The sequence below is a fragment of the Pholcus phalangioides genome, unplaced genomic scaffold (genome assembly GCF_987345545.1).
Source record: "Pholcus phalangioides strain wild (caught in Gottingen) unplaced genomic scaffold, Ppha-v1.0 ptg000002l_1, whole genome shotgun sequence".
NCBI lineage: Eukaryota > Metazoa > Arthropoda > Arachnida > Araneae > Pholcidae > Pholcus > Pholcus phalangioides.
Window position 1 is genome coordinate 17579895 of NW_028301595.1, and position 15803 is coordinate 17595697.

Genomic DNA, 15803 nt, shown 5'->3' on the forward strand with positions numbered 1-15803 from the left:
TATAAATATTGATTACAGTTATGAACTTTCTTATACTTACACGGAAAAAAAATTGATAATGTGCAAAAAATTTCATTCGAAAATTAAGAATTTTTAAAAAAAATCTTTAAAATGCAAAATTAATTGAAAAAATCCTGAAACTCCAAACAGTTAAAAAATCTTAAGATCCATAATTTTTAAAAAATCCCTAAATTTCAAGAGTAAAAACGAAAAAATGTTATGGCAAAAAAAATGTAAAAAAAAAGCAATTCAAACATAGAAATAATTTCCAATTTATTTAAAAAAATTAATCAATTTAAAAAAAATAAATTTCGTGAATTTAAAAAATTCATAACTCAAGAAAATATATTACAAGTATTTATTTATCATAAATAATCAAAAATCTATTAAATTATTGAAAAACAAAAGTTCATAAATTTAAAAATCCCAAAAATTTAAAAATTTGGAAAAAAACCACTAACTGAAAAAACTTAGGAGAAAGAATTGAAAAAGCCTAACAAGTAAGAAATTCGAAAATTAAGAATTAATAAAACAAAAATTAAGAATTAATAAAACAAAAATTAAGAATTAATAAAACAAAAATTAAGAATTAATAAATCTCAAAAATTAAGAATTAATAAATCTCAAAAATTAAGAATAAATCTCAAAAATTAACAATTAATAAATCTCAAAAATTAACAATTAATAAATCTCAAAAATTAACAATTAATAAATCTCAAAAATTAACAATAAATCTCAAAAATTAAGAATTAATAAATCTCAAAAATTAAGAATAAATCTCAAAAATTAACAATTAATAAATCTCAAAAATTAACAATTAATAAATCTCAAAAATTAACAATTAATAAATCTCAAAAATTAACAATTAATAAATCTCAAAAAATTAAGAATTAATAAATCTCAAAAAATTAAGAATTAATAAATCTCAAAAATTAAGAATTAATAAATCTCAAAAATTAAGAATTAATAAATCTCAAAAATTAAGAATTAATAAATCTCAAAAATTAAGAATTAATAAATCTCAAAAATTAAGAATTAATAAATCTCAAAAATTAAGAATTAATAAATCTCAAAAAATTAAGAATTAATAAATCTCAAAAAATTAAAGAAATTTAAAAGTTTGTAAAGGAAGAATAAAAAAAATCTCGAAAACTGAAAAGTTTCGAAAAGAAAGTATTCAAAAATTGAAAAATTTTAAATAGTAAGAATTAAAAAATCTCCAAAAATCGAAAAAATTCAAAAATTTGGAAGAGTAAGAATTAACAAAATTGAAAAATTGAGAAAAATAAAAATAAAAAAATCCAAAAGAGATTGAAAAATATCGAAAAGGGTGAATTGAAAAACCCCAAAAATCTAAAAACACCAGAAACGAATAATAAAAAAAAATTCCCAAAGTAACGAAAATTCCAAAACTTAAAAAAAAAGAAATTTAATAAAAACCAAAATTCAAAAATAACAAATTTCACAAAAACTCCCAAATTGAAATTTTCAAAAAAAATTCTAAATAAATAGAGATAAGCAACATCAACTACATCGGAAACACGCATTATTTGAGAAATACACAATAAAACATTTTCAGTTTCATCACACGAAAATTCATTCTTTAATTACAAATGACTCGTTACATAAAATTGGAAATTTTTAATCTGCGTCCAACTGAAGAAAATATCTGCAAAAAACACGACGTATTTATTTCCAAATTGAAAAAATTTATTTGTTTGTTTTTCTTTTCATCTTCTGATCGCAAACAGATGAGAAAAAAAATGGAAATATTTGGCAACTTTCCAAAACAAAAAAAAGCAAGAGCCGAATGTCCTTAATGACTTTATCTTAATTACCCCGTTTTTTCATTTAATTTTGTTTTACTTATGGTTCCAGTTCTGCATTGAATCAATCAACGTCATTTTCATTTATACGGAATAATTTTCACAATATTTTATCTTTGCAGCTCGTGCATCGTGATTTGGCAGCTCGCAATATTTTGCTCGCGAAGAATAAGATCGTGAAAATATCCGATTTTGGTCTGAGTCGTGACGTTTACGAGGGCGACACCTATCTGAAAACTACAAAGGTGAGTTATCAATTGTTATTGAAATATTTAAAGAATTAAGTATTTAAAAAATTAAGAAAATTTTCAAATATTCATAAATTTCGAAAATTACAATGATTTGTGTTAGACAATATAATTACAAATGTACTCCAACAATGCCATAATTGCTGTTGTTTTCTAACACTGCCCTAATTGCGATCGTTTTCCAACAATACTCAAATTGCAGACGTTTTCCCCCCGAATGCTGATGTTTTCAGCAATGCTGTTTTTACGGATGTTTTCCAACAATGCCTCGATTACGGATGTTTTCCAACAATGCTTCGATTACAGATGCTTTAAAACGATGCTTCGATTACGGATGCTTTAAAACGATGCTACACAATTACGGATGTTTGTCCCCGAATACTGATACTTTCAGCAATGCTGGTTTTTACGGATGTTTTCCAGCAACTCACTAATTACGAATGTTTTCCAACAATTCACTAATTACGGATGTTTTCCAACAGTTCACTAATTATGGATATTTTCCATTATGAATATTTTGTTTTAAAATGATGCTTCAATTACGGATGTTTTTCAACAATGCTACAATTACGGATGTTTTTCAACAATGCTACAATTACGGATGTTTCCCATCAATGCCCTTTACGGATGTTTCTCACCAATGCCCTTTACGGTTGTTTTTCATCAATACTACAATTACGGTTGTTTTTCATCAATACTACAATTACGGTTGTTTTTCATCAATACTACAATTACGGTTGTTTTTCATCAATACTACAATTACGGTTGTTTTTCATCAATACTACAATTACGGTTGTTTTTCATCAATACTACAATTACGGTTGTTTTTCATCAATACTACAATTACGGATGTTTCTACCGATTCCCAAACAACGAATGTTCTACTGAGGCTCAAAATTACAGGCGTTTTTCAATGATGTTGAAATAACGAATTTTTTCCACCGAGGCAAAATTACAGATGTTTTTCAACAATGCTGCAATTAAGGAAGTTTTCCAATAATACTCCCGAATGTTTATCCACCAATGCTCCAATAATTGATGTTTTCTAACAATGTCCCAGTAACGGAGTATCTCTAACAATGCTCCATCTACGAATCTTTTCCAACAATATTGCAATTACAGGTATTTTCCAACAATGCTGTAATTACAGATGTGTTTCCACCAACGCGCAAACTACGGATGTTTTCAATAATGCGAGTGTTTGTACTTTAAATTATGAATGTTTTTCATCACTGCTCCGCGCGATTACGGATGTTTTCGCTGATGCGCCAGTTACGGATGTTTTCGCTGATGCGCCAGTTACGGATGTTTTCCCATCAATGGTTCAATTACGGATGTTTTCTGACAATGCTCCAATATTCAAGAGGTTTTACAACAATACTCCAGTTCCAGATATTTTAAACAACGCTCCAATTACGAATGTTTTCCAGTATATTTCAGTAGAAAATGTTCTCCAAACTTTGGATTTAAGATGATGGTTTTTTGAAAATGTTTTCTAACAGTTTTTTATTCAATAATCTTCCCAACATTCGTGGGCGTTTTTCGACAATGCTTTCGTTGAAAATTTTCCCAAACAAACCCCTTCAGTCCAAAAACATTTCCAACAATGCTTCAGCTCAAAAAAATTTCCAACAATGCTTCAGTCCAAAAAAATTGCCAACAATGCTTCAGTCAATATTTTTCTCAACAATGCTGCTTTATGGTGTTTCTACCAATGTTTCAGTTAAACATGTTTTCACCAGTACTGCAGTCAGTCAGTAACTACTTTTAAACAATGCTGAATTACATAATTTTTTTTTTGTCAGATTGCATGTAAAGACTGTTCACTTTTTTTGTCAGATTGCTTTTCATTGCATTGCAATTGAACTCGAATTAATATAGTAAGAGAAAAAATGGAGAAATTTGAACCCAAATATTTTTTAAATTTAAGAATGTCTTCGTGAAAATTTTCTTTCTGGTGTAGATAATGAGATCGTAATAGTACAAACCGAAATCAGTATATATTTTAGAATGTAAAATATATATACAGGGTGTTCTGTTAATGGACGACGAACTCAGAGGGTTGTTAGTCTTGTTAATCTTGGCATCGTTAGTTTTGGCATCAAGAGGAACAAAAATTACAATGGGACATGGTGTCGCAAACCACGTTGAGAGGGTGAAAATTGCGAAAAACGCATCCAGTCTCTGAGTCTAGAGGAGACGAAAAGTAGATGTCAGTTGATTACTGAATGCGTTCGTGGGTTCGCTCACCATATCTGACGTAAGCAGCGTCGCGAAACGCATGTGCTGGGGTAGAATCACGCGCTGCGGACGACATAAATTAGCGCTATTGCGGTAGTAAGCACGTGTAACTGTTGGTTGTCTGTTTCAATGAATATCGTGGTGGCTGACTACACGAACGAGGAATGCACTGATATGCATCTGATTTACGGTCGAGCAGATGGCAATGGGCGCTTCACAGCGGATGTACCAACAGCAATATCCGATGAGGCGTTGTCCACACCATACTACCTTCGCCACGATCGTTCCACTACTACTGGAGACGGGGACCTTCCACCCAGCACAGCGTGATGTAGGGAGAACGCGCAATGTGCGCAATCCTCAAATAGAAGAAACCGTGCTTTAACGGTTTGCCGATTCTCCGCCCGCAAGTTGCAGCTGAACTCGAGCTGAACCCAAGGAGGTGGATTGGACGCGCGGGACCCCTTGCTTGGCCTCCACGTTCGCCGGATCTCAATCCGTGTGACTTTTTTCTATGGGGGTCACCTTAAATCACTTGTTTATGCGACGCCTGTGAACATACCGGAGGATCTCGTAGCGCGGATTTTCGGATTGCCGTCATTGCGGCAGACATCAAAAGCATACCTCGTATCTTCGAGCGCGTCCTGCTATCGTTTTTAACGTCGTTGTAGACTCTGTGCAATGACGTCAGCGGCCGCCACTTCCAACAACTCCCGTAATAATTAATCAAATAAATATTCTTGTAGTTATTATTATAGTTTCTGTCGTTCCAGCGTGACGTCGAAACCTGCTTGCATTTTTCACGATTTTCACCCTCTCAACTTGGTTTGCGACACCATGTTCCATTGCAATTTTTGTTCCTCTTGATGTCTACTAACAACCTCTGAATTTGTCGGTCCATTAACAGAACACCTTGTGTATAGTATACGTATGGTAAGCCAAAGGTCATTTTAAAAATTGATATAAAATCAACTGATTGATGATTACGATTTGCAATTAAATGCATGTCATATTCGAGTACGTTTCCCATTAAATAAATATTAAAAAATTCGCGGCATAGATAATGCTGCATAATTTTCATTTCTACCATTATTTGTTCATTTTTTTACTCAATTAACACAAGCAATTTATATTAATTAATAAATATTACCCACAAAATTAATATTATACTTTATGTAAGGGTTGTTAAATTGTGTTGGGCTTTTACATAAATATACTTATAAAAATCAAACAGCTATTGCATAATATGTAATCGGTATTTGTCTCAATCCTCAGGGACGAGTACCCGTCAAATGGATGGCCATAGAGTCACTGGAGGATCACATTTACACAATCAAAAGTGATGTGTGAGTATACAATCATCACAGTATATCATTCAGGGTGACTAGATTTCAATGAGATGAAACCTGGGGACGTTAGCCGATTCTAAACAAATAATAGTTCATTTTCACCTAATATTGCTAATGTACCACTTTACGACCATTTAACCATGAGGGTCTGTCTTCAACGTACGGCCCACGGGCAACTTTTGGCTTCCAGAGCTTTTTGGTGGCCCGCCAACCATTTTTAGAAAATGTTAAAAAACATTGAAGACAGACGATTAATAAAACAGAATGATTTGATTACATCAACAGGCCAGTGAGAGATGGAGCCCAAATAGGTTTTCTTTTCGGGGGGGGGGGGAGGGGGAGCAGGGGCGTAGACAGAAATTTCGTTCGGGGGGGGCCACTTTCATTTCGGGGGGGGGGACCAAAGTGACAGAACAATGGATTTGGCCATCTTTTTCCCTTTTTTGGGTCATTTTCTCACATTTCGGGGTGGGGGGGGGGGACCAGACCCCGAAGTCCCCCCCCCGCTACGCCCTTGGGGGGGGGGGGGAGTAAATATTCAGCATCTATGAAAAGGCATATCTACCTTCAGAATTCACAGAAATTCTGAAAAATACCTCCATGAAAAAATAATTTTAGAATTAACGAGAAAAAGAAAACAATTTCAAAATTAATGAGAGAAATTGGAACGATAATAATTCGAAAAAATAATTTCAGAATTATTAAGGGGTCACATACCCCCCTCTTAACACGGGTAAAAGTTAAAATATCATTAAAAATACTATTTAACCATTGATTTATTTAAAAAAAATATTCACATATTTTTGATTAAATATGCTATCTTATGCTGGTATGAAATTTTACATACTTTCATACTTAATTTTTTTCAAAAATTTCAAAAAGAAAAATGCATTAAAAACAGCTTGTGCGCATGATAAAATGACGTGACATCAATATAACCTGAAGAAAAAACGGTTCATTTCATAAAATTAATTAAAACATTGAAATTGCATTGACTCATTCTTATTTAAAATTTAATTTAAATTATTCAAAATTTATTTAAAATTTAATTTAAATTATTCAAAATTTATTTAAAATTTAATTTAAATTATTTAAAAATTATTTAAAATTTAATTTAAATTATTTAAAATTTATTTAAAATTTAATTTAAATTATGTAAAATTTATTTAAAATTTAATTTAAATTATGTAAAATTTATTTAAAATTTAATTTAAATTATTTAAAATTTAATTTAAATTATTTAAAATTTAATTTAAATTATTTAAAATTTAATTTAAATTATTTAAAATTTATTTAAATAATAGGTAAATTTTCATAAATTCAAACAAAATTTATTTTTTTTACAAATCAAATATTTATGAATGGATCTGAAATCTTTTAGTTCATTTTATGAAATGAACTGTTTTCTTCATTGTAAATTTAATATTATATGGTTATATTGATGTGTCATGTCATTTTATCATGGGCGCAAGCTGTTTCTAATGTATTTTTTGAAAATTTTTTAAAAAATTAAGTATTAAAGATATGTAAGATTTTATACCAGCATAGATAGGACAGCATATTTAATCAAAAGCATGTGAAAAACACTTCTAATAAATCAATGGTTAAATAGTATTTTTAATGATAACTTTTTTAAATTTAACTTTTTCCCATGTTAAGAGGTGCGTGACCTCTTAAAAGAAATAATTTCGAATTGAAATTATTGTTTCGTAATTCTTACAATTTCCGAATCAAAATGGGAGAATAATTCCAGAATTACTGAAAGAAATAGTTTTTGAAACAAATATTTTCAGAATTAGTGAAATAAATAATTTCGCAATCAGCGATAAAAATTATTTCATTATCTGATAGAGAAAATAACTCCAGAATTATTGAAAGAGATTATTTCCAAAATTAATGAAAGTAACATTTTCGGTATTGCAGAATTTCCAGAATAAGTCATTACAGATTTGTAAATTAATTCATTAAAGCAATTTCAGAATGATTAAAACAAGTCCAGTAGAAAGGTATAGCTTCAGAATTAATGAAAGGTATAGTTTCAGAATTAATGAAAGGTATAGTTTCAGAATTAATGAAAGGTATAGTTTCAGAATTAATAATTAATGAAAAGTATAATTTCAGAATTAATGAAAGGTTTAATTTCATTTAGGAATTAATGAAAGGTTTAATTTCATTAAGGAATTAATGAAAGGTTTAATTTCATTTAGGAATTAATGAAAGGTTTAATTTCATTAAGGAATTAATGAAAAGTATAGTTTCAGAATTAGTGAAAGGTGTAATTCTAGAATTAATGAAAGGTAGAATTTCAGAATTAATGAAAGGTATAATTTCAGAATTAGTGAAAGTTGTAATTCCAGAATTAATGAAAGGTATAATTTCAGAATTAATGAAAGGTATAATTTCAGAATTAATGAAAGGTATAATTTCAGAATTAATGAAAGGTATAATTTCAGAATTAATGAAAGATATAGTTTTAGAATTAATGGAAGGTATAGTTTCAAAATTTAGTATTAATGAAAGGTTTAATTTCAGAAAGGAATTAATGAAAGGTTTAATTTCAGAAAGGAATTAATGAAAGGTTTAATTTCAGAAAGGAATTAATGAAAGGTTTAATTTCAGAAAGGAATTAATGAAAGGTTTAATTTCAGAAAGGAATTAATGAAAGGCATAATTTCAGAAAGGAATTAATGAAAGGTATAATTTCAGAATTAATGAAAGGTATAATTTCAGAATTAATGAAAAGCACAGTTTAAGAATTAATGAAAGGTATAATTTTGAAACAAGCGAAGTCTTCAATTATTTTGGGCCCCTGTTGACCCTTCTGTTAAGATAAAACACTATAAATACGACGTATATTACATCTGACCTAATTCCAAATACCTCAGGTTGATGTCCCGAGGGCTTTGTGGGAAGTTTCAGTTTACCCCGCGATGTCTCTAAAAGGTTGAAGGACCTCCCCCCCCCCCCCTCCGATTTAGTGGGTCAGTTCCAGGATTTCGCACACCCCCCCCCCCCCTCCCCATAATAAATTTATTACTTGGTTTACAACGCAAATAATAATAATTATAATGAAAATTAAATTTTTCCCTGGTCCCCCAGACAGGAGCCCCGTCAAACCTCCTCTAAAGAGGTGGGAGAGGGGCTTTGGAGATAATCTTATTATTATTAATTTTTTCCCCCCCATTTAAAATAAGTAATTATCGAGCCGAAAAGTTTTGGACTTTTTTTGAATATCTTGAAACGCATCAAGAGAAATTTCTATGAATTTCAAATGATTATTTCGTTTGATTATTAAATAATAATCAATTATTATATATATATTTTTTATGCATTTGATGAATAATAAATAAATTTCATGATATATTTTGATTCGGTTTTATTCTTCCAGGTGGTCTTTTGGTGTAGTACTGTGGGAAATAATCACATTAGGTAAGTGAGCAATCATTAATAGAGGAGGTCTCGGGAGGGGGCCTCAGATCATGAAGTGGCCCATCCCCCAAGAGACCATGCTTTTTTTCCCATATTATTTCCAATTAGAAAACCTTTACCAAGTCTGTTTTTGGTCATTTCAGGTGCAAGTCCGTATCCCGGAATCACACCGGAACGTTTATATCACTTGTTGAAAGGAGGATATCGCATGCCAAAGCCTGATACTTGCTCGTCAGAATTGTAAGGATTTTTGTTTCTAAGGCTCGGGATTTTTACACCTTTGTAAAAGTGTAATACCGAGTTTTGTAAAAGTGCTTCTATAAAACCTGATAAACCCAACCAATAAGCTTATCGGTTACGTTCGAGCAAATGTGACCGATTGTTGGCTATATTTTTCAAGTTTTATAAAAGCACTTTTACAAAACTTTTATGTATCGTAATCCCGGCTTAATTCACACCTATAAAATCTTTTACACAAGTACGGTCTCGCCCTCTAAACGGAGGCGATGGCTGCGATTGAAAATTGTCGATAGTGTCTAGGCAGTTTAACCCTTTCGTGAGACAATTTTTTTGACGATTCTATAAAAAGCTTTCCACTCTTTCGCACACCAATCTCTTCTTCTTTTTTCCTTTTGCTTTGTCCGTGCTGTACCTAATCGACACCAGCTATAGGAGACGGCCTCCGCACGAAGCTTGTGAAGTCACCGAAGAAGGCTATCTTACCTATAGCCACTAGAATAAGTTGCCCCACAACTTGGTTATTTCCCAACTAGATCTGGTCATTTTTTCGGCCATTTAGTTGGAAAAAATACGCAACCAGTTGTTTTATCATTGTTGTTTTCCTAGTCTTTCTCAAAAAGTTTGTCTGTGTACTAGGCTATTATTAAATTACGTGAAAATACGGAAATGCCCCAGGAAATACGGGACGTATGGTCATCTAAATGACTAAAATTAATTCTGGTGTAAGCTGTAGTGGAGATATATAAGTATCTAATACATAGAAGTATACTCCTACACCCAGGGCCCCGGGCCAAGGGATTTTTCTCAGGCCCTACCAGGCAAATTTACATGTATGCTCCTCGAAAATTTCAACTATACCTTAACTTTTGTGAGGCCTCTTTTCATTTGAGGGGCTCCCGGGCCGTAGCCAGGTGGACCCATGCGTTAAGACCGCACTGCCTTCACTTCCTCTAAGGTTTAAGCCCGGTTTCAAGTTATTTTTGATGACGAATCTAGTCGGAAAATTTTGTTTCACTGTTGGCAACACTGCAAAGCAGTAATTAATGAGAAGAAACAGGTGGGAAGTACAGATCCCACGACACACGAAAGTGTTAAAAGCAACATAATAGTCTCAGTTTTCCATTGATGGGCCTTGTTTTGATCATACTTGTATACAGGTACAAGATAATGAGGAAATGCTGGCGGGAAGTACCTCATGAGAGACCTTCCTTCAAAGAGCTGGTCGGATATCTGGACAAGTTATTACAAGACACCGTGGTATGTATGGTTTGGAAGAGTCAAGTTTGATAAAAAGATTGACATCATCTCGATGATATCGCACAAAAATGTGCAGAATTTTTGAATCATTGAGATCAATGACGCATGTTCTTGCTTCTGCTGTAGGATTACCTACCACTGGGACCAGCAGAACTCATGCACGTCGATTCGACAAGCAACACGAACATAGGTGGCGCATCTAGTCAAGTCAATGATAGGCATAATAGCCTCCCTACAGTGACATCAGGTAAGCCGATAATTTATTGTAAGTTATCGCGTGTGTGTGGAGCCATCAAATTTTTTTACTTTACTTTGGAAATACGCCTCACTTGGCGATACAACCAGCAACGTCCCATTGCGCACCAACGCTCACTTTTAATTTTAAAAATAGATGGCAGCATATGGGGGAACCGTTTTTTTCTCCCTGACCAAGAAACATCATAATGTGACTTTTGTGTCTTTCTTTCAAGGTTGTTTTAAGGAGTAGATCAATGTGAGGAAATGGCAATTATTCAGAAGACATTACTGTAAAACACCCTCCTCCCCCCCTCCCCCCCCACCAATGGATACACCTCGTTAGTGACACTTTCCATGACTCAATGTATTTAGCTGTACATTAGCGAGCCTTCCCCTTTAGCAGACAGAAATTGAGATACCATGGGTGTTCGTTATCGAGAGGTTTTACTGCAGGTGTGGATCCAGAGGTCAAATTTTTAGAGATGGCTCCTCTGAATTGGTTTTCTGAACTGAACTTGATTTTCATAAATGTTTCCAGCCGGTGTCCCGGCCAGACAAGGCACCCCACCAGTCAAACAATCTCTCAACAAGATATGAGACAGAATATATATATATATATATAGGTAAACAATAAGACACTATACTTCGGAGCCACGAGAATTAGTTGTACAAAATATTGAAATATTGATATAGATCATCAGGATGCAGAGATTATTGTACTCTAATCTTATTGCACCTCCTATTGTACTAAATCAAACTGTAGCAGGGTTATGCCAATCGCATTAGAAATAATAGAAAGAGCTAGAGTATTTCCCTGTTCTTCGGAAGGGGGAAGCGCTATCACTTGCACGAAATCTCAAAAATATTTTCCTTTAAAAAAACAAGATGTGGCATTTTACTGAGGGTTTAGCCATTTCTACTGTGGCAGTTACAATGCGGATCAGGGAAATTTTAAAAACCACTTAAAGGATTAAGTAATACTGCTGTAGAGAGTTACGAAAGTTCGGTCCCGGCTGGTGGCAGCATCAACCACTTCACGTACAAGCTCTTTGGCGAGAAATTTAGATATTATCTCTATTTAACGAATTGCCGATAAATCTGGTAACCTTGCCCTAACCTAACTTCACTTTAGAAAAAGGAAGAAGGGGAAAGAAAAATATACATATAACTCATAAAAGGAAAATGTGTAGCAGATAAGAGTTTTTAGTCCTCTTTTCACCCTCACTCTACTTGTTCTTTTTCACTCTTACAAGAATATAGTAGAAAGATACATTATATTAGTGGGAAAAAATCATTAATAAGCGTGTAGAAAGAAAGGAGGGAAAGAAAGAAGCATTTCCCGCAGATAATAGGGTTGCTATAAAGCCCTGCGATGGTGAAGAGAGAGAGAGGAAAGGAAAACACAGCGAACTTTTGTTCGAATTCATTCCGCTGGTGTTTGGACGTAATATTACGCCCGCGATCGTAAAGAGGTTAAAAAAGACTCGACTGTTGCATGATCCAAATGCATAATTACATGCACATACTCATATATATATATAACGCATCTTATTACTGTAATCAATCAGATTCACCGTCGATTCCGGAGCCGACAAACCCTGTCACCGCCGCCAGTAGCTGTTCCAACATCCACCACAACAAGAATATCAAGGGCGGGCAACGGAAACTGTCATCGTTGCATTTCATGGCGGTGGCATCATCATCATCATCATCCGATGGCAACGAATACGAGAATCGCCGGCTCCTGCCCCCGGATGACATCAATGGCGATGCTTCTACTTCATCTTCGGGATAGATTATTTTTTAATACTAAACATTGAAGAAAGGAGAAGAAAATGGCGATTTTCTATCTATCTATCTCTCAAGAAGTCATCACATTGAAAGAATAAGAAAAATTCTAGTCTTGGAAAGAAAAACAGTCGTTTTTCCTCTGGGAAAAATTAACTGTCACCAAATATCATTCATTTTTCTCGTTTGTTTGTTTGTTTGTGTCGCGAATTGTGAAACCTAAAAGCATGTATCGATGTCTCTTCATAAAAGAATTCATTATAAATATTCAAATATGCGTGAATATAATATATTCCATAAGTAAAACATGTTTTGTATGTATACGTTTTTGCTTCTTTTCTCATGCAAATTTCAATGAAAGGAAGCGGAAGAAATTCATATTTTTTTGGAAAAACGAAACATAGGGCTGAAAATATATAATCGAAACTATAAGTGACCAGACGTCCTGATTTGAAAGGGCTGTCCCCGGAAGAAAATGATTCAGATCGATATTGTTGAATATTTTTTAGATGGGGAGGGGGGGGGGGTCTCCGACCTTTCAGACATCGTGGGTCGAATTCGAACTGGCCATGAAGCCCGCGGGCCACCACACCGAGTCATACAGTGGTATTTGTAATTGTAAGAAGAATCCCCCCAGATTTCCATGCAGTGGTGGCTTGACGGATTGACCCAGCATAGCGCCACTGCCCGACGGGGCCCCAAATGAAGATATTCTTTTGTTGTTCTGGATCATTTCTTCCACCAGTTCTGAAACTGTGTTTGATTAATGTTATTTATTATGCTAATTCTGAAATAACTTTGAATAATTCTGTTATTATTTCTTTTATTAATCCCGAAATTATTTCTGTCACTTATTCCGAAATTATTTCTGTCACTTATTCCGAAATTATTTCTGTCACTTATTCCGAAATTATTTCTGTCACTGATTCCGAAATTATTTTTGTAGATTCTGAAATTAATTCTGTAGATTCTGAAATTAATTCTGTAGATTCTGAAATTATTTCTGTCATTGATTCTGAAATTATTTCTGTCATTGATTCTGAACTTATTTCTGCGACTAATTCTGAACTTATTTCTGCGACTAATTCTGAACTTATTTCTGCGACTAATTCTGAACTTATTTCTGCGACTAATTCTGAAATTGTTTCTGCGACTAATTCTGAAATTGTTTCTGTATATTCTGAAATTGTTTCTGTATATTCTGAAATTATTTCTGTATATTCTGAAATTATTTCCGTCATTGATTCCAAAATTATTCTGTCACTGATTCCAAAATTATTTCCGTAACTGATTCCAAAATTATTCTGTCAATGATTCCAAAATTATTCTGTCAATGATTCCAAAATTAATTCAGTCATTGATTCTGAAATTATTTCTGCTGATTCTGAAATTATTCTGTCAATGATTCCGAAATTATTCTGTCAATGATTCCGAAATTATTTCTGTCACTGATTCCGAAATTATTTTTGTATATTCTGAAATTGTTTCTGTATATTCTGAAATTATTTCTGTATATTCTGAAATTATTTCCGTCATTGATTCCAAAATTATTTCTGTCACTGATTCCAAAATTATTTCCGTAACTGATTCCAAAATTATTCTGTCAATGATTCCAAAATTATTCTGTCAATGATTCCAAAATTAATTCAGTCATTGATTCTGAAATTATTTCTGCTGATTCTGAAATTATCTGTCAATGATTCCGAAATTATTCTGTCAATGATTCCTAAATTATTCTGTCAATGATTCCGAAATTATTCTGTCAATGATTCCGAAATTATTCTGTCAATTATTTTGAAATTATTTATGTATTGATTCTGAAATTATTTCTACTGATTCTGAAATTATTTCTGTTGATTCTGAAATTATTTCTGTTGATTCTGAAACTATTTTTTCGCTGAATCTTAAAATATATGTCACCAATGCTGAAATTATTTCTTACAGTAATTCTGAAATTATTTCTGTCACTAATTCAGAAATTATTTCTGTCACTAATTCTGAAATTATTTCTGTCACTAATTCTGAAATTATTTCTGTCACTAATTCAGAAATCATTTTTGCCATTGAATCTTAAAATATACCTGCCATTAATTCAGAAATAAGTTCTTTCAGTAATTCTGAAATTATTTCTGCCAATAATTCCAAAAAAAAAAAATGGATTCTTTCAAAAATTAGGGCTGCAAAAAGTGTCCCCCACCCCAAATCGTTAAGACGGCCCTGGTAATGCACAGCGTTGATGGTAGTGGAATGCGGGCTTCATCGATTAGTTATTATTGTTTATTTTAATCGTCTTTCATTTTTTCCCCAGCTATTTCTAAAAAATAGTCGGTGGGCCATACGTTGAAGACCTTTGCTTTAGAATGTCCCGGTTTCGTCCCATCAAAATATGGTCACCCTACTGATGCGTATTTACACATGAGAAAAATTCTAAATCTAGTCAAAAAATTGATTATTCAAAGTTTTTATTCAAGAAAATTCTGTTATTCAAAAGATTTATTTCATTCAACACGAATCACTCTTAAGATTTATGTCGTAAAAAAATACGAATTTTACGATAAATTTCGTAATTTGAAATCGAAACTATTTTTGTTAATACAGGATGGGTCAAAAGTTCGCATAAAATGTCTGGATACCATGCGCATGCGCGAAATTAATGACGTTGTGGAAAATATATTGTTAGAATGTTATTGCTTTTGAAATAGTTCTCATGCAAAGGGGGTGCACAACCTCCGGCCCGCAGGCCGTGGCCCGAGAAACCTGTTCCAGTTAAAAAAAAAAAAGCATCAGTAGCAAAAATTTATCAAAGTTGCGAATTATAGTCAAAATATTTTATCAATGGGAAGTCAAGTTCATAATTATGGGAAAAACTTTTGGCGAAGTGAAGTTGCTAATCGTAGCCAAAAACTGTCAAAGCGAAAGGAAGTTGCCAACTATGGAAGGAAAGTCGAAGGGAAGCAAAGCTGTGCTAATTGCAGACGAAACATTATCGAAGGAAAGTAAAGTGCTAAATATAGCCAAAAAAAAAATTGCCAAGGGAAAGTAAAGTTGCCAATTAGAGATAAAGAAATTGTCAAAGGGAAGTAAAGTTGCTAATAATTGCCCAAAAAATTGTCAAAGCTGAGTGAAGTTGCCAACTATCGTTAAAATTGCTGAAAAATTTCCGAGTGCGGGAAATAGAGGGTCTACTA

The 15803-nt window shown here is 32.8% G+C and overlaps 1 protein-coding gene across 1 annotated transcript in view; it reads left to right on the plus strand.

Annotated features, from left to right (window-relative positions):
- The window catches only part of LOC149089596 (proto-oncogene tyrosine-protein kinase receptor Ret-like), a 150960-nt gene extending 136824 nt beyond the window's left edge, over window positions 1-14136 (plus strand). Inside the window, exons 16-22 of the mRNA XM_089239335.1 lie at window positions 1949-2071; window positions 5591-5661; window positions 9053-9093; window positions 9237-9333; window positions 10491-10590; window positions 10717-10837; window positions 12396-14136. Of these exons, the coding sequence (XP_089095461.1) occupies window positions 1949-2071; window positions 5591-5661; window positions 9053-9093; window positions 9237-9333; window positions 10491-10590; window positions 10717-10837; window positions 12396-12622 (780 nt within the window). The 3' untranslated portion in view covers window positions 12623-14136. The remainder of the gene's footprint in view (window positions 1-1948; window positions 2072-5590; window positions 5662-9052; window positions 9094-9236; window positions 9334-10490; window positions 10591-10716; window positions 10838-12395) is intronic.
- Window positions 14137-15803: the final 1667 nt, after the last annotated feature.